This window comes from Rhinopithecus roxellana, chromosome 14 (genome assembly GCF_007565055.1).
Source record: "Rhinopithecus roxellana isolate Shanxi Qingling chromosome 14, ASM756505v1, whole genome shotgun sequence".
Lineage (NCBI taxonomy): Eukaryota > Metazoa > Chordata > Mammalia > Primates > Cercopithecidae > Rhinopithecus > Rhinopithecus roxellana.
This window is the reverse complement of record NC_044562.1, coordinates 102,738,114-102,762,489: the sequence shown is the minus strand read 5'-3', so window position 1 is coordinate 102,762,489 and position 24,376 is coordinate 102,738,114. Positions and strand designations below refer to the sequence as shown.

Genomic DNA, 24,376 nt, shown 5'->3' with positions numbered 1-24,376 from the left:
TTTAACTGCTGTATTTATTTTAAAATTACACTTACTAAATTTGATTCTGAAATGTTTGATGCATATTTTGTTTTCAAAAGTCAATTTGCAACTGTTATTGATTGCTTATTGTGTGCCAATGATTGTGCTAAAAACAAGAGGAAATACTAAGAAGTTATATAAGTTATCTGCTCTTAAGAAACATATTAATAGTTTTATTAAGGAGCCTTGAAACCTAATGAGTACAAAAGAAACATTTATTGCTTAACCATTAGAATATAATAGTACCTAACATTTTCTGGTCGCTTTCTATTCAACAGATATTATTCTAAATTATTTACAACATTAACTAATTTAGTTATCACAACAGTCCAGTGAGGTGCCTTCTGCTATCATCATCATCATCATTTTTCAGATAGGGAAAAAGAGGCACAAGAGCTTAAGTGATTTATTGGTTGAGCTAGCATTTCATTCCAGGCAGTCTGACTCCAGAACTTATATTCTTAACCACTTTATTATATTGCCTCTCATGAAGCAGTCACTAAAAATTAAAAAGGAAAGGTGGAACATAAAATAGGCCAACCCTTTGGCTGCTTCTGTGGCTCTACACTTTTGGTTCCTATAGGATGGGGAGGGAGTGCTCTTCCCGATCTTTGATTTCCCTCTTCCGAGAACACCCTGTCTGTGCAAGAGGGCAGTTTCCACACACCCCACTGCACCTGTTTTTCCTCCTTTACATTTCCTATCTGGGCCTAGGGAGCACTTAGTTTGCAACACCTGGAAGTCATTGACAGTGGAGTAGCATAACAGAGGAAATAGAAAACAAAAAACTGTGATTTCTAAGGAGGGGCTTAATTTGTCTAGTGTTGAAACTTAAACAAATTAGAACAAGATAGCACTATATTAAGGAAAAAATGACTATACAGGGGAGCTTAGGCTCCATGATATTATTTTTTCTAATAAAAGTCATCCAATGAGACAAAAGAGGGCAATTGGAAACTGAGTGTTTGTTTAAGAGTTTACTCCAGGAGATCTGATATGAAGGGCTTGTTGAGTATCATCAGGAAGTGGTTTCTATTCGCAATCAGGCCATCCTTAGCCCTGTTGTTGACACAGTTTCTTTCTCTCTTTCTTTCTTTTTTAAACAGAAAGGTTGTGGGTACCATCTGGACCTATTAATGGTGGCTGTCATGCTCGGTGTATGCTCCATCATGGGCCTGCCATGGTTTGTGGCTGCCACAGTCCTCTCCATCACTCATGTCAATAGCCTAAAACTGGAATCAGAATGTTCAGCTCCAGGAGAACAACCCAAATTTCTCGGCATTCGGGAGCAAAGGGTTACAGGGCTTATGATTTTTATTCTTATGGGTTCATCAGTCTTTATGACCAGTATTCTGAAGGTAACGAAATCTGTCTTTATGAACTTGAGAGAAAGAAGAATATATTTATCATAATTTAATATTTTCATTTGAATCTGAGCCATAAATTTGCAAATATTGTGTGGCATGTGATGAAAGTGATGAATTTCTTAACCATGTTTATATAATTCTTCATAACCTAAGGGAGGGAAATTATGTCCTATATTTTAAAACCGTTAAATACATAAAAATTTAGTCTGGCAAAGTAAAATTTGATGAGTAAATTATTGTAACAATTTTGAAATGGTGATCAAGCTATGGGAAAAAATCACTCATTGTTTCTGACTGACTTGTGACCCAAATTCATTACAGGCATTTATAAAGATTCTATTTTCTTGTCAATGGATAAATATATTAACAGTTAATATTACTTACTATTAATAAAATATAGAGGTGAAGGAATGAGCCTGGTCCATTTTAAGTGCTCTATAAAACCACTGTCTGGACATCATCTTTGCATATACTGATTTCTTTTCCACAGAAAACTTGAAATCTATTTTAAAGAGGATTAACGAGTAATTATTTTGTCATGTAATTTTGTCAGATATTTCCAAAGTGTGTTAATTGTGCTATAAATTACAACACATTTTATTTGCATATAATTTGACATTTTAATTAAATTATTTAATCATTTACTAGTTTACTAGTATTTGATCATTAACAGAAGTTCCTTTGCAAGAATTATGTAAGTAATTATCTTATAGACATAAGATGATGGTGAACTATTCCAATAAAAAGAGAAAATCTGAGTAATCCATATATTTACAAATACCTGGCGTGATGCAGGAAACACATCTAAATGCTAGCTTCATTCTTTAGCTTTAATCCAAATATCTTTGTAAAACAAAATTCAAATTGTCTCTAAAGTGGCATAATAATAGTATTATTATTCATTATATACTACATGGTTTTTAAAAATAGATTTTGACTTATTAAATAATTATAACAACCCTATTGTTATCATCTCCTTTTAGATATTGGGAAACTAAGGCACAGAGAGCTTAAGTAACTTCCCTAAGGCTACACAGCTAAAAAGCGCTAGAGCTGGAACTTGAATCCATGTCTTCTGAATCTGTACTACACTGTTTCTACTCAAAAATGCCTTTTTTCCCCGTTTTTTTCTTTGATAAGTGCAAAACCACAATATATTTGAAAATGATTTGTGCCTTTTCTCCAATTGTTCTTTTACAGTTTATTCCCATGCCAGTGCTATATGGAGTGTTTCTTTATATGGGTGCTTCATCTCTAAAGGGAATTCAGGTAAATTACTTACAGTACTACAGGCACATCTGTGATGACTCATCTTAAGATCTACTGATAAATCATGTGACAGCTAAGAAAATGATGCCACCTGAGGAACAGCTTTTAGACCACAATTAAACTTCTTCAAACTTGTTTTTCTTCAAAACTTGTTTGAAGAGTTACAAAAGTTAAAGAAGATTCTCTCCAGCATCTAAGGTTCATAAACTTATGGTAATTTTATTTATCGTAAGTATATTAAAACTGTAAGAGGCTTAGATTTTACAGCAATTTTAGAAAAATCATAGCTATATATTTCAATACATATCCAAATATTTATAATATTTGACACTTTAATCATGTGTATGGACATCTATTGGTAAGAATAGGAAAAATCTTTATGTACAAAGATGTTCATTTTAACACATACTAGTAAAATATTGGAAACAACCCAATTCTCTAACAGCGGTAAAATAATTAAGTAACCTATGGTATATTCACTGAAAATTGATAATTTTTTAATCAGTTAAAGTTCCAATGTACTTTTAGGAACTACAAAAGTAACATGGCAAAAATGCTTACGACATAATACAAAGTAAGAAACTACTGACCATAAGTTTATAAAGCTATGAGTTTGAGATGGGTTGTAAAGGAAGATGTAGAAATAAAAACAATTTGTTGAGATAGTGATATCCTGGGGTTTTTACACCTTGTTTTGTTTGTTTTACTGTTATATTTATAAGATTATTTTTAAAATTAGACTAAAATAAAGATATAGGCAGTTTCAAGTATAAGGGGAACTTTGTGCATTATTTAAGTAAGTATTGGTTAAATAAATATTTTAGGCACTAATTTGGCAACAGATCAGCCAGATGGTTCTGGTTCAAGATGTCCCATGTGGTCACTGTCAGGGTGTGGACGAGGTCCACAGCATCTGAAGGTTTGATAGTGCTGGAGGATCTGCTTCCAAAATGGCTATTCCACAACTGTGGGCATGAGGGCATCAGTTCCTTTCTACCTGTTGGTAGGATGACTCAGTCTTTTGCTACAGTAGCCTCTCCATGGAATACTTAGTGTGTCTTCAAAACATGGAATGTAACTCCTTCAGAGTGAACAATATGAAAGAGAGAGAGAGAGAGAAAGAGAGCGAGAAAGAGAGAGAGGAGAAAGAAGGAGAAGAGAATGAGAGAGAAAGGATGAAAAGTGCTTTTTGATTTAGTCTTCAAAGTCATACATGGTCATTTCCACGTTTTCTATTTGTTAGAGGCTATCCACTAAGTCCAGCTTGCACCCAAGTGAAGGGAAAAAGGAGACTCTTATCTCTTGAAGAGAAGAGTATCAAAGAATTTGTGGACACATTTTAAAACCTCCACAAGTGTATTCTAAATGTTTACAGAAGCTGTAGGCAAATTCTTCCCACATATTTCTTTTATGATACTGTTATTGGTTGAATAGTGAGTGTTTCCTGAAAATTTATGTCCACCTGGCGTCTCAAAATGTGACCTTATTTGGAAATAGACTATTTGCCTATGTAATTAGATACAGATATGAAGACAAGATAATCATGGATTTAGGGTGAGCCCTAAATCTAATGACTGTGGTCCTTATAAGAAGAGGAGAGGGGTTGGGTGCAGTGTGTCTCACGCCTGTAATCCCAGCACTTTGGGAAGCCAAGGTGGGCGGATCATGAGGTCAAGAGATCAAGATCATCCTGGCCAACCTGGTGAAACCCCATCTCTACTGGAAACATAAAAATTAGCTGGACGTGGTGGCAGACGCCTATAGTCCTAGCCACTCGGGAGGCTGAAGCAGGAGAATTGCTTGAACCCAGGAGGCAGAGGTTGCAGTGAGCGGAAATCACACCACTGCACTCCAGCCTGAGCAACAGAGCAAGACTCTGTCTCAAGAAAAAAAAAAAAAAAAAAAGAAGAAGAAGAAGAAGAAGAGGAGAGGACACAGAGAGACACAGGGAAGAAGGCCATATGAAGATATAGGAAGGCCGGGCATAGTTGGCTCACACTTCTAATCCCAGCACTTTGGGAGGCCAAGGTGGGTGGATCACCTGAAGTCAGGAGTTTGAGACCAGCCTGACCAACACAGCGAAACCTAGTCTCTACTAAAAATACAAAAATTATCTGGGTGTGGTGGCGCATGCCTGCAATCCCAACTACTCAGGAGGTTGAGATGGGAGAATCACTTCAACCCAGCACGCTACTGCACTCCAGCCTAGATGACAGAGGGAGACTCTGTCTCACAAAAAAAAAAAAAAAAAAAAAAAAAGGAGAAAGAGATTAGAGTTTTGCTGCCATTAATCAAGGGTGCCAGGAGCCACCTGGAGAATCACTTCAACCCAGCACGCTACTGCACTCCAGCCTAGATGACAGAGGGAGACTCTGTCTCACAAAAAAAAAAAAAAAAAAAAAAAAAAGGAGAAAGAGATTAGAGTTTTGCTGCCATTAATCAAGGGTGCCAGGAGCCACCTGGAGCTGGAAGGCGCAAGGAAGTTTTCTCCCCTAAGACCTTCAAAGGGAGTGTGGCCCTGCCAATATCTTGCTTTAGGCTTCTGGCCTCCACAAGTGTGGAAGAATATATTTCTATTGATTTAAACCACCAAGTTGTGGTAATTTTTTAGGACAGTCCTAGCAAACTAATAGATTTGTACTTAAATTTTCCCTTGAATAATCTTGTCTTATAATTTAACATTATTTAGCCCAACACTCCAATGTTCTTGAAAAAAGAGACTAGAGGCTTATTTATCATATAGTATTTTGTCAGCTGAAAAGCAAAAATAAATTGCGGCTTTTTCTGTGACACAGACTCACTGCTCTTCATAGCATGTAAGAGGATAGTTAACCTGCAGGACAGGCAGCGCAGGATCTCTGTTCCTGAGCAAATGACTAACCAGCTTCTGACTTTGGAAGAAGCAGCAGCACTTAGGCCTTAAGACGGTACTGGGTGCCAGTCTGAGGCAAACTTAAGTATGAAGTCATTGCAGGTCACGGAACACCCAAAATTGATAGTATGACTGACTCTTCATCCTGACACTGGGAAACAATTAACTGGGAGAGGGAGATGATTGAGCCATGTGGTGTATTTTAATTTTACTCAAATTAGATATAATTTGCTCATTTAAAATTTCATGTATGAAAAGTATAGTTTGATAGAATTGGTTTTGTAAGGCATTAGAGAAGAATACTAAAGAGGTTTTGTTATATTTGTTTTTCTTTTTTCCTTTTTTATTTTTTTGCCTTTGGCAAAAGTTTCATGAGTACTAATCTCATCTGTAAGTGAAAAGTATTTATTATTAGGCCCCAGGCTCACATAAATACAGCAGCAGAAGTTTAAGAAACAAAGTAAAATCATTTTGATGATAGGTTTCAACAGATTTTTCCCTCTAATTCCACATGATTTTATACCCATGAGGTTTAGAATTAAACAAGAATGTAAAGTTTTGGAGTTATTTGGGATGTGAATCTTTTAAATGAAAATTGAAGAAAACATTATCAAAGGCCCATGAGTTAAATATAATGAGTTTTAAAGAACACAAATGAAACAGCAAGCTGGGGCACACGTTGACGAACAGGGTCTCACACTGAGAAACAGGGTTTGTGAAAGTGTAAGTGACCCCAAGCCCAGGAAGTTGAAATTCCTATTTGGAATTGTAGCTAACTGGGTGGGGAAATGTGATATTGATACTAGGATATAATAAAAACCAAATGTAAAACTCAGAATACATTTGTCATGATGATGATTATTATTTAAATATATGCTGAATATCAACAGTTCCAGGAGCATGTTACTCTCTTACCCTGTTGAAGGAATCTATGTTACCTGCTTGTTTGGCAATATTAAGAAACTTATTATCTGAGCTTCTCACTGTGAAACATGGCAGAAAAAACAGATCACAGTGTTCTCATGAATGCTGTTTCTGTATTCAGCTATATACCCACATCTATATTCATTCCAACACTTCAGGAATCCAAAGTAAAGCAAATGTGCCATTTAAACAATAACAATTGAAGCACCCACACACTGAAGTACACTTATGCAATAACATAGCTTCACAAATGGAGAAATGGTGGCTGGGAAAAACTAGTTCTATAGAAAAGGAAATATTCCATTGTAAGCCAGAAGATTTTATTTTATTTCTTTCCTATTCCTACCTCTACCGTGCACCAAGTTTTTGTTTATTTAATGACTTTTAAGTTTAAATAATATTTAGGAAATAGAAGTTTTAAAACCTAATGACACATACATGGACAGAATGGAGAGAGAGTAGTCAGGAATGAGTTCAGCACTTAGTAGTCTGCATATAATGTTTCAATAATGTTTTTGGAATATATAAATGAATATGAATAAATGAATGGTCGGGGAATGAACTAATGTATGTACGATTCTTATTTAGATAACGGAGGGAAGGAAGGCCATGTCATGCCATAAGACACAGAACACAGAAGGGAAGATAGGTTTATGTTGAGTTTGAGATTCTTACTATATATACAAGCAGGTCCTGGTGAAACAGGGTGTTTTGACTCTAACATTTTGACTCAATGGACAACTGTTCCTTTGCATATTAATTTGACATATTTGATGAGAATTGCCTATAGTTTTTAAAATAAATTAGTTAAAAATATCTAATATTACTTTTTGAAAATACGTAATGGATGTTAGTGTAGAGATGGCATGAAATAAAACAGTGACTGACAGTGATTGAAACCATTATTTTCTAAATAATCGCCTCTAATTGGAAACACTGAAAACTGCAAAACTTGGCCGAAGAACAATAAACCAAACAATCTACATAAAATAAAACTATCATGTAGTATGATTTGTTAGTAAATAAAATGTGATTAAAGATTTAAGCTTCCTGTGTGCATTTAATTTATAAAATTCAAATTGAGAAAAATTGGTTTGCTTGATTAAAAAAAAGCCCTCAAAGTCAAAGCTGTAACATAATAACAATAGTTTTATGTAATACTATGTACTATCTTTATGACAAGATTGAAACAGAAATAACATTGAGATGAAAGTTATTTTAATAAAATACAACTGAAAATATGCAAATGACAGTGCTGCATATAAAGTTAATCAAGAAATTAAATAGAGTTAACAAAATTTGCTGTGGAACATACTTTATTAACAAAAATTTATTTAGGTTAAATTTTTATGGTTAAGATGTTTGTGTTCATAAGGACAGCATCTAAACTTTTGTTGGGGATTAAACAGGCAAAGTCAAAACAGCAGAGTCAAAATAAGGAGGTTAAAATACCGTACTTAGCAGCTGGATAAGGGTTTAGAACCCAAGAGAGGGCTAAGGCAGAGATGTAGGTCTGTGAATCATTAGCAAGTATGTGAAGGTCAAAGCCATGGGTATGGATGAACTATTCCAGGAGAAAAGAAGACAGAGAATGCAAGTCCAGGAATCCCCATATTGAGGGGCAAATAAAGGAAGAGTTTGTGATGTGACAAGGAAAAAGAAGATGGTAGTTATGTTTTGCTTCACAGGGCTCCACTCTTCAAGGTAGCAATATTTAACATTGGCTTTCTATTTTTAAACTCTTCTAATTGTAACCCATCTCCATATTCAAGAAAATGTGGGCTATTATTAAACTGAAATTGTAGTGTTTCAGAGGGTAAGCATAACAATCCCATTGTCCTGATGCCCAGGTATCAACTTAGTGTTATCCAGGTATGTCATTTAACCTAAAATTTTGGACCATATTAAACATCAACTTGTCCTACTTTTATTGTTGTCTTACACCTAAAAACAATTTAATCTGTTTAATCTTTTAGTTCTTTGATAGGATAAAGCTCTTCTGGATGCCTGCAAAACATCAACCAGATTTTATATACCTAAGGCATGTACCGCTTCGAAAAGTGCATCTCTTCACGATTATTCAGATGAGTTGCCTTGGCCTTTTGTGGATAATAAAAGTTTCAAGAGCTGCTATTGTCTTTCCCATGATGGTATGAAACTTCTGTCAACTCTTTTTCTCTTTCTCTGATTTGCTGGTCTCTTTGGAAACAAACACATGAACTGAAACTGGAACAACAGAGTCATTTTGAACAATTATTGGAAAATATAACTTTTGGCACTAAAAGTATTGACTAAGATAGGGTTTGAGAATGCCTATGAATTTCAGTGATTCCTATTTTTGTCTCTATCACCCTGAATGTTTGTGGTTGTCTGAATTAATTGAAGCTGGATGGAAAAATGCATCATTCCAAAATTTAACATTAAAGACACTAGCAAATGTGAAAAATTAGGAGGATTTTAAAAATAGCATTGTGTTAAATGTTTCAGGCAAGTTTCAAATACTTCAAAAACTATAGTGAATTTGAATGACTAAATAATTTTGTAATTATTAATATAGATAAGAATGTTCTAGTGTTAATTTAATATAGTATAAACTATTAACTACATGTATTTAAGGAAACAGTCAAATTCATTTTATATGTATATTTTAAATAGCTTATTTAATTGACTCTCATATTGGGTAAAATCATAGTCATTATTTTGGGGATGTAGTAAGAAAAGAAAATGAAGGAAGCAGAAGACTAGATGTTTTACACATATATATCTTTAATTTTTACTTTAATCTCAGGCCTAATAGAAGTTGTTTCTACCAGAAACCATACAGGCAAATCTACACCTCTCGCTTTAATTTTTTTTCCACTTTAAACTAGTTTATTATTTACTTCAGGTGTTAGCCCTGGTATTTGTAAGAAAGTTGATGGACTTGTTGTTCACGAAGCGGGAACTCAGCTGGTTGGATGATTTAATGCCCGAGAGTAAGAAAAAGAAACTGGAAGATGCTGAAAAAGAAGTAAGAGCAAAATCAATGTTTTGTAAAGAAAGAAAAAAGGAACATAGTAATATTTCTTTGCAAAACTAAATTATTGTTTTTATCTTTATACAGTTGTGTCTTTAGACAGTGATCACTAATAACCACAAGTAGACTAGTTTGGAAGTTTAATGTTTAAAATCATAAAGATGTGAACAGAGAGAGAACGAAGATCTTACAGGAGGAAAACAAATCCTAATGAAATACAGAAATACCTTGTACTAACCCTCCAAATTGTAAGGCTCATTTTTCTGATTCCTTCCCCATGGATGGCGGAAACTTGCTGATACTTAACTATTTCCAAATTATGATCATGCAGTCATTGTTTTGTTGTTACATATGTGAGAATAAAAAGAAGAGACATTATTACTGTTGGCATTTTCCTAGAGAACAGAGTTTTAATCAAAATATTCTAATGAAGAATTATTTATTCTTGAAATACGTGAAATGTTTACTAGGAAAAATGTTGATCTGATTTGCTTTCGAAGTGATTTAAGATTGAGTAGATGTTGGAGAAACTTCTGGAATTTAATTATTTTTACAGGCTACTTATTTATTTTATTCTATTTTATATAGTATAACATGTATTTTAAGTTTCATGGCATATTTAAAGTTTATATCTAAGCCTGAGTCTATTTTGAAAGCTACTTAATCAACATTTTTTTAAGTATATAAAAATTACAAAGAGTGTAAATGAGGGGAAAATAAGAGCCCATACAATATAAAACAACAAAATTTTCACGTAAATAGAAATGAAATTGAAATAAAATATTCGATGAGAATTACGCTATTTTTCTCTATAAGTAGTCAGTAAATGTATCAACTTTCTATTTTCTCAAACCATAGATATATCTCCTATTTCCTTTGGGGAATTCATTTGCAGATGTTTCGGAGGTCTTAGTCATTTAGTGAGGTCAGATCAGGCTATAAATCAAATGAGGTTTTTTTCTCAGAAATTTCTACCAATATGGCTACATAATGTGTGATTGGTAATTCCCTTACTCTACATGGTGTTCTATCACTGACAATGGATTCCCACAGATAGAGATTCATCATCATCATGATGTGTCTTAATTCTGTAAGAATATTTCAATTTTTCCAAATATTGTAGACGGCAATACTTAGAATCATACTTCTAGTAATATTAATGTTAACACTAAGGATCATATTATACAATTGTTATTACTTTTGTTCTATTTGATATATTCTTATTTAAATATTAGTGCTTTTTAAGAAAATAATACTTTGAGTCAGGCACAGTGGCTCATGCCTGTAATGCCAGCAGTTTGGGAGGCTGAGGCAGGCAGATCACGAGCTCAGGAGATAAGACCCAACATGGTGAAACCCCATGTCCACTAAAAATACGAAAATTAGCTGGGCATGGTGGTGCACACCTGTAGTCTTAGCTACTCAGGAGGCTGAGGCAGGAGAATCACTTGAACTGGAGGCAGAAGTAAGCCTGGTGACAGAGCGAGACTCCGTCTCAACAAAAAACAACTTTGACTAGGATATTTTGATAGTCTCTATTTCTTTTTAGGGCTTTAGTAAATGTTTGCTTTCATCCTCAGATACTCTTCAAGAAAAATATAGTATAATTGGGCACAAGTTAAATTTAAATAAAATGGACACTAGAACACAGAAATACTAAAACCTTAAATTATCTGTATATGATGTAAATAAAATTATTGACATCAAACACAACACCCAACAAGGTTTAAATTAATTTAATTTTGATGAAAAAGCTCTTGGCTATGAGCTTCCCTTCCTGTCTTTTTGATAATGTCAGAACAGCAGACCCTTGAATAATACAGCATTGTTAATAATGTTGATGAAAAAAAAAAAAAAATCCCTGGCCAGGGCCACTGTCTGTATAGAGTTTGCACATTCTCCTCATATCTGTGTGGGTTTTCTCTGGACACTTCAGTTTCCTCCCACATCCCAAAATGTGCCCATTAGGTTCATTGGCGTTCCTACATTGGCTCAGTGTGAGTGAATGTGGGTGTGTGTGTGAGTGTGTGCTGCAAGGGAATAACGTCTTGGCCAGTCTTAGTTCTCATCTTGTACCCTGAGCTGCCAAGATAGGCTCCAGCCACTCTCGACCTTGAACTGGAATAAGTGAGTTGGAAAAAGAATGAATAAATGAATATAAATGACTGTAAAATAAAAATTCATCAAGTATACGATAATCACACAAATGTACAAAAACAATTTGGTATGAAAATGCTCAGTGAACACAGCCATATTTGCTATTGTTTTTGAGGTGCTTGGCGGTAGGTTGTGCTCCTTACAATTTTCACTTTGCAAACATTTATTCCTTGATTTGATCCATCCCCACTATGACCTCAGTCATTCACTGACTCACCAGAAATTTGTTAATTCGATATCTTACGTGCTTTATTAATTTTTCTTACATGTTTGTATAGCTCACATTTATTTCAATGTTTAATATTAAAAACATTTTGGGTCTTTAGTTAGAAGTTTGGTGATGTTTATGTCACCAGAAATTGCCATAGGAATTTAACTCTTGTTTATATCAATTAGCCTGTAGTAAAATTGATTTTATTTGTTCTTTACTTTACTTAATGTCACAGTCTCCAAGAAGCTTTCAACAACTTTATGTGAGCACTTACTATACTATTAATTATACTCAAGCAGTAACTTATATATGTAATTTTGCTTCATTTTTCTGCCTTTTTTTGTTAACTGTTTTTATTGCTTCTGGAAAAAAAAAGAACAGAGCCCCAGACATATAATCACCTCTTTCACAGTATTCTCCTTAGATCATACTCATACCGTAAAACATTCTTGCCTTTTAGAAGTTCACAAAATGAAAAATGATATGTAATCTATTATGTAATGTTTAATATTTTTCTGATTGTAATTCAAAGAAAATTTCAGATTCTCCTTTTATTCTTCTGTGAAATAGGAGAGAACAAGCTTAATAATAATTGTGAATTTATTAGAATTTGCCATTCCCACTTCCCAGAACCACTCACATAGCTATGCATATATGGTACTTATATGTGTGTGTGCCATACGCCCATTTTGGAATTTATGAATCTCATAGGGCAGAGAACATATGTAATCAGTGTCTAATGTTTTTATATTATATACCCACTGCACTTTAATGGGCATTTACTGTTCTCTGATTATGAAGATAAAGATTTTGGAAGTAACTAAATATTACTAAATTTCCTAGAACTCATGCTTTCTGAAAAGACACAAAAATAGATTAAAGATTTACTGGGCAATTTTACTGCTAAATCCTTCATATCCAAGTTAGAGGGAAAAGCCTCGTAGTACATTAACTAGGCAGGTTTATAGATCTTTAAAATCTCAAATGGATTAATATGATGATACTTTCATGTGATCCTCAGTACATGGAAAGAAACAAGAAAACCAATAATACAGTCAAGAAATAATCTATAATTGAACAATAAAATACAGCTCTGACTAGTGCAAAGACAGCTAATTCTTCATCGAACAGGAGAGAAAACAGGAAGTTTAAAGAGTTTCACTTTCTAGCTTAGAATTAGTATTCAAAGAGTATGGTCAGTAAAGACAGTAGGAAGATTTAGGAAGAACTATACTAAAAGTTCAGTTCCTGGTTGATTTTCTACTTGTTTGCCCAGATCTTGGTATTCTATTTTCTTGAGGCTTACAGACTCGGTGGAAGGATGTGATCTTACCGTGGCATCTTATACTAAGGCCCAGTCTTCTAGGAGATTGTGTGTTAAGGTGGTAAATGGACAAGTTCTTCAGAAATGTTGCATTTCTGCAATTGCTCAAATTAATTGAGTAACTTTGATCATGAACTGGCAAGATGGTAAATAGCAGAAATGTCTCAGCTCCCTGAGACTTGAATTTAAAGTAGGCTCACCTCTTGTCCTTTTGATGATAGATACAAGCTTGTACCTTTAGCCTCCAGGATTTTCCTATCAGTAGCCCATTTCTGGTCTTATGGCACTGAGAAAACATTCATTTGACCTTAAAATTCAATAATGAGTTAAGCAGAATAAATAGCTACACAGGCCAGTCCAAGGTCGCAGAGCTTCTGTTCCAAATTTTCATGTACTTCATGCATATGCATATGCATATGCTTCAGTTTTTAGAAAGAAAGGATTATAATCAGGGTAGAAATGAATATTGGAACCCTGACATTTTGCACATTGCTCTGTGTAAAGGGAAGACTGCAGAATCAAATTCTGGATGTCCAAATGTGCTCAGAGTACCAACATGCCTTCCTTCCTACTTAAATATTCTCTAGGCCATTGTACACATTTGACAAAAGGCTACTTACTGTTAAAGGCAGAAAATCCCAGCAGAATGTTTGCTCCTGGGTAGGAGGAAAGGGAGTTAGTGTTGGATAAATCCTAGAAATTCTACTCTGTGGAAGTGATCATGATAGTGATACTTCTTGATTTACCGGGGGTTCACTCTAACATAAACTATAGGGGAAAACAAGAAGAGGGCAAATGGGAACCTGTGATCCCAATGCAGGATCATGAAAAAGGCCAAGAAAACATAAAAGCAATCAAAAACAAGTGCAGCCAAACAAATTACAGAGGATGTCTTACTGGTAAGATAGATCAGAATTGGTTATGGATTTGGAAAGCATGGCCAAATTATTACACAGAGAAATACCATTTCTAATTGAATCTTAGGGTGGGGCAAGCATATTCTTCTTCCATAAGCAGTGGTTGCCCAAAGTATGGTTCCAGAACCACTGCCACATCAGCCAACACCTGGCAACCTAGAATGCAAATTCTTGGGCATTACTTCAGATCTATTGAATCAAAACTCTGGGGATGGGGCCAGCCATCTCTGTTAATAAGACCTCCAGGTGATTCTGGTGCTAAAGTTTGAGATAAGTCCTTTCCTAAAACCACAGAATCAAATATAATCTTCTAAATACAAGAATACTCTATCAGAATTTTTTACTTAACAGTAATTTACATAATTACTTAGAGACACAGAATCAAATATTCTGATGAAAAACATATGTCACATTTATGTATTGATATGAACTCTATATGGACCCTCCATTTTTCCTTTTCCACTTTCATTGTTAGTCTTATGTATTGGCTCTTCTATCCGTTGGAAATCATAAGTAATACCTATTATAAAAATAATACTTGAGGTTTTCAAAGATTATATGTTTATGTAATGTTTGCAGCATTGTTTATTCTATTAGTAGTTGAGGAAGAAAATGGTTTGACACTTCTATGTTCTGTAGACTTTGTTTTACTCTTGGGCAAAATAAAAGGGTTGAGCTTAACTTCTGAAGAATCTTCCATTTCTTATGATGTGAATTCTAAAATTGCTGAATATTTTCCCTCTCTAACACTCTAAGCATACTTGTGAATATTGGTCTCTGCTGCCGTTGTTTGTACTTTAAGATATTTGAGGGCTCCTACATAGATACACACTGTGTCTGAAAATGGATGTAGCTGTAAATGTAACCTATTTCACTAAAGGTAATTAAAGGGTAACTATCTTTGTTATTTGTTAAGTATCATGATATATGAATCATAATTTTAATGTTATCACTAAATACAATTCAAATTCATGATGTAATTCGATATGTAACACCCTATTAGCAAACCACACCAGGATTTGACTTCAGTTTATCTCTTCCGCCTCTACTCAGCACAGACTTTTGGCTCCAACCAGGCTCGTTGTTCACTGTCATGCAAACACATCTTATTTATTCCTCACTTTTAGGGTTGGCCTACATTGTTTCCTCCCACCTAGGGTTTCTTCCTTGCTACAACCTTGACTTTGGTACTTTTCATAATGATCCCTTAAATTTTCTGAGAGTCGAGTTTATAGCTTTCTTTTCATTGTTATACACCCAGTACCTAACAGACTACCTGCCCTTGAATGGATCAATTAATAGCCCCTGGATTATTCTTCTTGCTGACTATGTGCATAGCACATAATACATGCTCAATAAATATTTGAGTGTTCTGGAGTAGACTTGTTTTTCTAAGCCTCAGTTTTCTTGCCTTGTACTGGACGTAGCATTAATTGTCCTTCACTTATTTTATATCTGAAAACTGCTTTGGCTATCTTAATTAAAAGGTGACATTTAAATCATAGCATAAACACCCCCCTAGTTAAATTGGTGAACTCTCTCAAAGGTTCTTGGGTAAACTTTCATCATCATCCCCTTAACATCTTCCCCATGTTGTAGCTTCACAGAGAACAATTAAGAGCTGAATGGAACTTGTTTTAAGGTACTTTTCTGACTTCTAAGCTGGCAACTACTCAGTTAGCTTTGTGCTCTCACTGTCTCTTTCTTTTCTGATCTGATTGAGATAACCTAGGTTGTGGCTGTCGTGACGGCTACTGCCTGATTTGACTGCTCCTCCTCAGAAAGCCTCAATTTTTGGCTTTCTCACAGTGCTGCCGGGATGCAGCCGGCCCTCCATCCCCGCGCTCCGGGGCCCACCCAGCTTCCTTCTGGCACTGAAGGCAGCGGCTGCTCTGCCACCCTTCTCTTCAGATAAGCATGGCTTGGAAAAGCTATCTTTAGAGGTGATGAGTTTTTGTTTGGATAGAATTATGACTAGTATAAAGCCCACACATGCTAACAAGCCACAGAGTGCAAAATAATTATTGAAAGCAATTTGAGAGAAAAGTGGAAAATCATCTGAAGAAAAACCAAAATTGTTCCCAAAGCTTTGGTCCAATTTTTTGCTGTTAGATTGAATCTTGAACATTCGTTTTCTGCTGCCAGGTAACCTAAGCACCAACGGCACTGTTCTTCTCTTCAGCTTTTTTTTTGCATTTTACTCTTTCTTAAACCATTCTACCTTGCTTCTTGACATTTTACTCTTGATTAGCCAGAAATGATACCATATACCAGGCTTCACCTTTCAGTGGGCAACCAAGGAAAGAATTGCATCTTGTCTTTGCTTATGTAGCCTTTGGTATCACTGAGTGTCTACTTTTTATGTCCCTCCATGTACCTTAAGATAACCTTTGCTATAGAAAAAGGAACCTTTTCTACCTGAAATGATGCATATGCTCTGCCCATGACTGCCAGGATGTGCCTACAAGATATATTATGTATGTAATATATTTCATATATTATGACTAACTCAGTTGTAAGGCAAGCCTCAATCTAGGCTGCAGATCAGCTCTGCTAAAATGCCTGAATGGATGATTTCAAACCAATGGTAATCTCATTCACCTTGACTTAGTTCTGATAGTGTGGCCAAATGACAAGGAGAATAGGCACAATATACAAGTAGAATACATTTGATAGGCCCTAAAAGAAAACTTTCTCCTTTAAGAACACCAAAGAGAGAAAATAAAATTAGTTACCAGAATGCAAAAGGGTAATGCACATGCCATTAGCTTCACAGAGAACAAATACAACATAGGGTTTCTGGGGAAAGCTTCTGAGCATGGAAGCAGCAGAGCTCATGCAGTCTCTGGCATCTCCATTATCCCGAAGCATAGAGCGGGCATAGAGATTCTGTATGCACCACAGCCAAAGTCCCAGGAGAGAGGGGCTTTCCTTGACCAGCATGGGAGAGTACTCCAAGAGAGAAATGAGATCTGCTCCCACATTGCATTGTATGTTCATAGGTTAGCTGAAGAGGCACTAGAAAACACTTGTTTCTTTAGATAACAAGAAATATGGCATGGAATATTCAGACTATGGGATATCCGAGAGGGGGTCAAGGTCTGGTTACCAAGGACACTAGGAAAAGTCTTGCATGCCGGGAATAATAAAATCAGCCAAAGATCAAGGTGTCTCCGGAAGCTGGTTCAGGCCGGCTTAGCTCTGCTAAGCTACTGAAAGAGGAAATGAGCCTTTGGGGTCATCCCTATTTTCTTTCATCAGTTTCCATTTGGGCAGTGGGTCAACTCGTTTTTTATGTTTATAGATCTTAAAATTCCATTTCTGGAGTTAGAACCAGTAGTTCTAACTTTTTAAATGGCCTGAAGTAATTATTTGAACTGACCCATTTTTAAATAAATGTATTAAATAAAAGCTACAATCTATAAATAACTGTCTTTTTTTGGTTCATGGAAAAATTTTGATGATAACATTATTTGAAAATGAAACCAGAATTTTTCGGTATGGTAGCCATAAGATTATCTTCATCCCAAAGATTTAGTTTTAAAATGCTATGTATGAAGAAATGCATGTATGAATATAAAAATCATTTCCACCCTTTGAGGAAAGATGGAATATTGTCATTATAAGAATAAAGTTGAAGTGTAAAACAAAAGCCCAAAACACATCCAAATGGAGTCAAACCTTCCATTTCCTCCTCTCTCAGGACACATCTGTGTTTTGATCCATACAGGAAGATATTAGTATCTTTTACTGTCTCTTTCCAACTCTCGAGAGTAGTGGTTCTTTAAATATGGTCACCAGACCAGCATAATCAACATCACCTGGAAACTTGTTAGAACTAGAACTTCTTATGCCCTCTATACTCCAGGCTTACGGAGTCAGATCTTCTGGGGAATATTGCTAACAAGCCCACCAGGGAATTCCGATGTAAACTGAAGTTTGAGAACCACTGTTCTGAGTATATTTCTCATCTCCTCCTCATAGAACATTCCAGGAATATGATTTCACCTTTATAACAATAAAACTGATTATATCACCCATACATTTTTCTTATGAAGATTAATTTTTTTTAAATATGCTTAGAAATTAACATGTTTTTTATTGAGTGACATGAAGGAGATTGTTGTTAGCATTTAAATTACTTTGTGTTATGAGACTCTCATTAATTACTTATGTTCTTGGTAGCTGATGCTTTATTGAAAGGACCTATGCTAACATTAATAAATGCAAACAGAGTGGAAGGTCTTGAGGTTAATGAGATAATGAAACATTAATCTGTGTTTCTTCTTTAATGTAAAATGGAGACTCATCAGGTTCACTTTATATACTTTACATTTGTCTTTTCAGGAAGAACAAAGTATGCTAGCTATGGAAGATGAGGGCACAGTACAACTCCCATTGGAAGGACACTATAGGTAAGACATAAATTTAAAAACACATCAATTTAAGTAATACGTTGTTATATACTTTATTTAAGAATTTCATACTGTGTAGATCCTCAGAGAGGTTTCTTGAATTTGTATTAGAGTAGAAAGAACTAAGAGTTAGATAACCTGGGTCCTACTACTAAGTTTTGCCAATAATAGCTGTGTGACTATAATCAAATTGCATTACGTGAAGTGAGGCAGGAAGCTGTTGTCTGAAGTCTTTCCTTCTCCTGTTTTATAATGTATATGGAAGATCCCTTTCATATTCTCAGAAAGTAGTACCAGAAGATAGATCAAGGGTCATTTTTGGTATAAATGACCTAGGTATTCACTAAGTTGATCACAATTAAATGTTTTAACTCTGGGAATTTGCCCCTAAAAAAAGGAATTTCCAAAAAGATAATCTATTTCTTAAGTTAAGTGATTCAGTCATATCAGTCATTTTAGGAAATATTTATGCAATTCTCCAAAATTTGCTAATCTTTATGTACAAAGACATAGCAAAAGAAAGCAAACTACTGAAGTTATAAAGAAAACATTTGCAAACATTTGGCCCAAAATTCTCCCCTCTCTCTCTCTTCTCTGTCTCCCTCTCAATATAGTTTAGTTTAAATAGCTTTCTTGTACAATTCTAAGTATCAATTGGTGCCCAATTTTATAGTCTCAAAGTCTTTATGAATAATTTCAGGTTATGCCAATAAAAATGCAGAGACTTTTCCTGAGAAGGGAATTTGTCATAGTGTTAAAAACCAAAATAGGAGAGAATTTTCTAGATCTTTAGGGTTTGACTCTAAAATCATATTCCCTAGAATTAAAAAAATATATAATCATCTCCCACTTAAGAGGGAGCACAAGTATAAAATGTTTTACCTTTTTTCTTTTTTACAACATTTAAATTTTAAAATCCTGTTGATTGTTTAGTTGAACCAGCATATTTCCAAGTGTATTCAGTAGAAACCTAGTCTAATGTGGTACCACTCTCAAAAGGGCTGTGTGGTTAAATAAATTTGAAAAAAATGTTCCAAACTGCACTCCAGTTTGAAGATTCACAATGCATATTAGCATATGAAACAATCTAAGTAGTGCTGCATTTTAAAAAAAAATTGTATAGCTGCCTTCAATCAAGTATTTTTAAAAATCTTTTGCTCAGAAGACTCTTCCTCACATAATATCATGAAAAATGTCTATTCCACTTGATGCTTTTTTTAAGAAAGTAGTCAATCTGATGCTTTGAATTACCAGGAAATTATCTTTCTATGAAGACCAAAACAGTTGGAGGATTTAGAGGAACTGAAGAACACATTTCCAGATTGGGCAAGAGAGGGAGACCCAAGGTTTTGCTCCTCTTAAAAGTTGCATTTGTTCCTCTCTTGTGACCTATCACCAATCAGGGTCATATGAAAAGGTGGCATTTGAACAAAGAAGGGGCAGGGTTGCTCCATGTGAAAGGACATGATGAGCAGAGGGAAGAGCAAGGACAAGGCCCCCAGGCAGCACCATGCCCATTGTGTTCCTGAACAGTCAGAAGGCTACTGCATTGGTCCTGGAAAGGAATGAGCAGGGGTGCAGTAGCAGGAGGTGAAATCAGAGTGAGGTGGGGACAGAGCCTTTAGGCCATTATAAGGACTTGGCATTGACTCTGAGTGACTGGGAGCCACTGCAAGGTCTGAGCAAAGGAGGGAAGTAATCTGGATTTTATGATGTTAGGGGCGAGAGTTTAAGCCATGGACATGTGGAACCCATTCTCTGTAATTTGAAATGAATTAAGAATACCACAGGCCAAATCGGTATCCATACAACTAGCATATTTTCTTTAGATTTTTTTATTTTTCACAGATTGTTTTCAATAATTAAGAGAAATATTCAATACTTCTCCATTTTTAATTATCAAAAACACTGTACAATAAACAAATTGGGGCATATACATACAATGGAACATTATCCAGGTTTAAAAAGGAGGAAATTCTGACATATGCTACAACATGGATGAACCTTGAGGATATTATACTAAATGAAATAAGTCAGTCACAAAAAGACACATACTGTATGATTCTGCTTATATGAGGCACTTAGAGAAGTCAGAAACCTAGAGACAGAAAGTGGAATGGTGGTTGCCAGGGACTGGAAGGAAGAGGAAATGGAGAGTTATGGTTTAGTAGGTATGGAGTTCCAGTTTTATAGGATAAAAAGAATTCTGGAAATGGACGGTGGTGATGGTTGCACAACATTATGAATGTATTTAATAACCCTGAAATGTACTTTTAAAAATAGTTAAGGTAGTACATTTTATGTTGTGTGTATTTTACCACAATTTAAAAATTGGGAAAAATGCTCTTCGTAGATATATGATTTTCTTATATTTAGTTTCTGTCATTGAAAAACTGAAGTTACTATGTAATGCTTATTATTTCATTTGGGGAAACTCCTGTCTAGAGATGATCCATCTGTGATCAATATATCTGATGAAATGTCAAAGACTGCCTTGTGGAGGAACCTTCTGATTACTGCCGATAACTCAAAAGATAAGGAGTCAAGCTTTCCTTCTAAAAGGTTTGGATTTTAAAATAATAAGAATTTATACTAATTCCAGTTGTTTTTTGACATAAACCATAAGCAAAAGAATAATATTGGTTTCCATCAAATTTAGATCTAAAATATTCCAGAAAATTATTTCTGAAAGTGGGTATAAATTGTAATTATTTCAAATGTTGGTATGTTTTTCAACATCTCCCTTTCAAATTAATAACTTACTCCAAAGCTATTACTGTGGTGCGGGAACTGTGCTAGAAATGAGTCACAATGCATGACATTTTTGGACATTCATCTTGGCCTACTATTTTTCAGTATGATTTTATTTTATTCCCTCATCACTCACTTCCCCCAGGACCCCTTTGGATGTCTGGCCACATTTTGCACTCCTTTATTTTCCCTTTTTTAGACTGATATGCATTATGTGTGTTTTTATATTTATATTTTATAAATATGCATACATGTTTATATTTAGTGTAGCCCTAGTCCTGATTCCAACACCCTGAAAAGTCTTCCCTAAACTTCTTATCCCAAAACTTTCAACTCCTGAAAGTTCTATCCATTCTTACTTCTCTGTATGTAAACGTACAAACAACTCCTGCAGTTGTGGATGGTAGTTTTAAGTGCATGCTGGGGGAAGAGTGTGTCCCTAAATATCAACAGTCATCATAGGATTTCCAGCTGAATTTTCCAGGATTTATAAATAAGAGTTCAAATCACCCAGTCTAGATGCTGATCTGAAGAAAAAGGAATTCGTATGTTTTGCTAATATCTCTTTTTGTTAGAGAGTGATCGAGGGATTTGGGACAGTGTTTACTGTAATTATTAAGTTCCTTTATTTTCATAACCTTAAATTAACTTTTTCTACTTAATTTTTATATTACATTTTTGTCATAAGCTCCCCTTCCTAATCACTCTAGAAGCTGATTCCCCAAAGGTAAGACCCTCTCCCTCAAACCTATTCCTTGGTTGCATTTCCTTATGTTAAATGGTGTCTTCTAGAAACCCGGTCAGTCTATGTCCTCTGTGTGAGTTTTGGGGAGGCAAAAGGCATGGAGAGTGTTGGGCTCAGATCCAGTAGCAGACTAAGTTTGATGGTATTTCTGTAACGACTTAGCTCTTTAAGTTAGTCTGAAACTTGAATAAACTTTATTCCTTCCTTGATTTATACAGATGCATCATGTATAATCAAAAAGTTTCACAGAACTATAGTTAGTAATGGCATCAAATTTATGGATAGGGAAAATTAAATTTGTCCCTTTAAGAGATTGAAAAGCTCACTGGGTGCAGTGGCTCATGCCTGTAATCCCAGCATTTTGGGATGTCAAGGTGGGCAGATCACTTGAGGTTAGGAGTTCAAGACAAGCTTGGCCAACATGGTGAAATCTCCTCTGTACTAAAAATACAAAAAAAAAAAAAAAAAAAAAAATAGCCAGGCATGGTGGTGGATGCCTGTAATCCCAGCTATTTGGGAGGCTGAGGCAGGAGGATCGCTTGAGCCCAGGAGGCAGAGGTTTCAGTGAGCTGAGATTGTGCCACTGACTCCAGCCTGGGCAATAGAGACTCTATCGGAAAAAAAAAAGAGAGAGAGAGAAATTACAAAGCTGAGAGCCTCCATTATGTACCACCATGGCTCCAAACTGGCAAGCTGTATCTCACTTCATGAGACATCACTGGAAACAGGGGCAAGAGAAAGAGGCTACATTAGACTTGGAGAATATATCTCTTATTGCTGGTTTTTGTCACCCCAAAATGGCATGCTGCTTCAGTGTCATCTCTATACCAAACAGTATAAACAAGACAAGACAAACAGCAGGTGTATAGACTCTTCATCCCAGAAGCTGGGAATTAGTTCTCTCTCTCTCTCTCTCTCTGTCTCTCTCTCAACCACCTTTAATATTTACTACAAATAAAGATAATATATTAATAAATAACTCAATGGGCTCCCTCTCAAAGACTTTTGGTTGGTGTTTTCTGTCTTAATAGGACTTTAAAACTTTCATGTATTTCTTTGCTTGGCTCAGGACAAAGTAACATTTTATTCTAAAACATACTATAACTTCCTTTCTCAAAGATCCTTGCTACAGTTCTGATAAATATTTCTCATAGTAATTCTCTGTTTTGCTAGTACTTTTGAAGAAAATCAGAATTATGAGAAGGACAGTTTCTCAAGCCCATTGCAATGTGTACTTGTCACATGAAAAATATGACATTTCTCTGATTTTTTAAAAAAATGTTAAATCCAGGCTTATGAGCTCAAAATAAAATGCCTTTGATATGTGGAGAATTTGAAACAATCAAACCTGTAAAATTTTTTCTTCCTGTATTATATGGATTCAAAGTCCACAGTGGGTTCACGCTAGTGAACAATATAATGTGCTTTAAAGCAGGTCCAATTTTCAATAGACTATCCTTTATCTTTAGATGGAACTACTTGTCTCTTACAATTTAAATGTATTTTCACTAATGTGAGGTTCAAACTATTGTAGAATGAAAGTTTATCCAGCTTTCCTTACCTTTTGATGTGATCACATTTGTGGTTTTCCATGTGAGAAACATCCTTGGTAGGTAGTTAATCTCTTTTATCCTCATTACAGTAGAAACTCTGGCAGAAAGTATATGACTTACAGAATTCTTTTTTTTTTTTTTTTTTTTGAGACGGAGTCTTGCTCTGTCGTCCAGACTGGAGTGCAGTGGCCAGATCTCAGCTCACTGCAAGCTCTGCCTCCTGGGTTTACGCCATTCTCCTGCCTCAGCCTCCCGAGTAGCTGGGACTACAGGCACCCGCCATCTCGCCCGGCTAGTTTTTTGTATTTTTTAGTAGAGACGGGGTTTCACCATGTTAGCCAGGATGGTCTCGATCTCCTGACCTTGTGATCCGCCCGTCTCGGCCTCCCAAAGTGCTGGGATTACAGGCTTGAGCCACCGCGCCCGGCCCATGACTTACAGAATTCTAAAACCACTGATACTAATAAGGCTCCCAAAGCCACTTCCTTTTCATGGTATCTGTTAAAGGCTTTAAAACATCATGACCAGGAGCTGTGAAAATTTAGTACCTGGTAGAGTATCCATTGGCAAAAAGAGGCCCAAAGAGCAGGTTACTAGGGTCTGTATCTCCTGAGTCCTGAGCTGGCATCCATGCAACCTTTGACACCCCCCATTCTGAGTTATTTTCCATCCTGTGCTATAATATGTGTCAGAGAAGCCTAGAAACCTGTTTTCATGGAATTTTGAATCCAAGTTATATTTTCTCAATTATATCATTCACTTTTTGTTGTCAAAAATATTTTATCTAGTTTAACTGACAGTAGAATCTAAGAACTAACTGCAAATTCTGTCTTA

The 24,376-nt window shown here is 35.4% G+C and overlaps 1 protein-coding gene and 1 long non-coding RNA gene across 17 annotated transcripts in view; one reads left to right on the top strand and one right to left on the bottom strand.

The window, feature by feature from the left end:
• SLC4A10 (solute carrier family 4 member 10) overlaps positions 1-24,376 on the top strand; it is a 391,444-nt gene that overhangs the window by 361,800 nt on the left and 5,268 nt on the right. For 9 of the 16 annotated variants that reach the window (XM_030916975.1, XM_030916973.1, XM_030916982.1 and 6 more), the window contains 7 exons: positions 1,128-1,379; positions 2,589-2,657; positions 8,430-8,603; positions 9,341-9,463; positions 18,426-18,493; positions 20,939-21,055; positions 21,933-21,971. In XM_030916975.1, coding sequence (XP_030772835.1) covers positions 1,128-1,379; positions 2,589-2,657; positions 8,430-8,603; positions 9,341-9,463; positions 18,426-18,493; positions 20,939-21,055; positions 21,933-21,945 — 816 coding nt within the window. In that variant the 3' untranslated portion in view covers positions 21,946-21,971. The remainder of the gene's footprint in view (positions 1-1,127; positions 1,380-2,588; positions 2,658-8,429; positions 8,604-9,340; positions 9,464-18,425; positions 18,494-20,938; positions 21,056-21,932; positions 21,972-24,376) is intronic. The other 7 variants (XM_030916970.1, XM_030916972.1, XM_030916965.1 and 4 more) reach the window with 2 other exon arrangements.
• LOC115893288 lies at positions 9,315-23,696 on the bottom strand. Its single transcript, XR_004053282.1, has 3 exons — positions 23,551-23,696; positions 9,697-9,775; positions 9,315-9,452 (listed from the first exon to the last, which is right to left on the bottom strand). It is a non-coding gene; the product is annotated as an uncharacterized LOC115893288 (long non-coding RNA).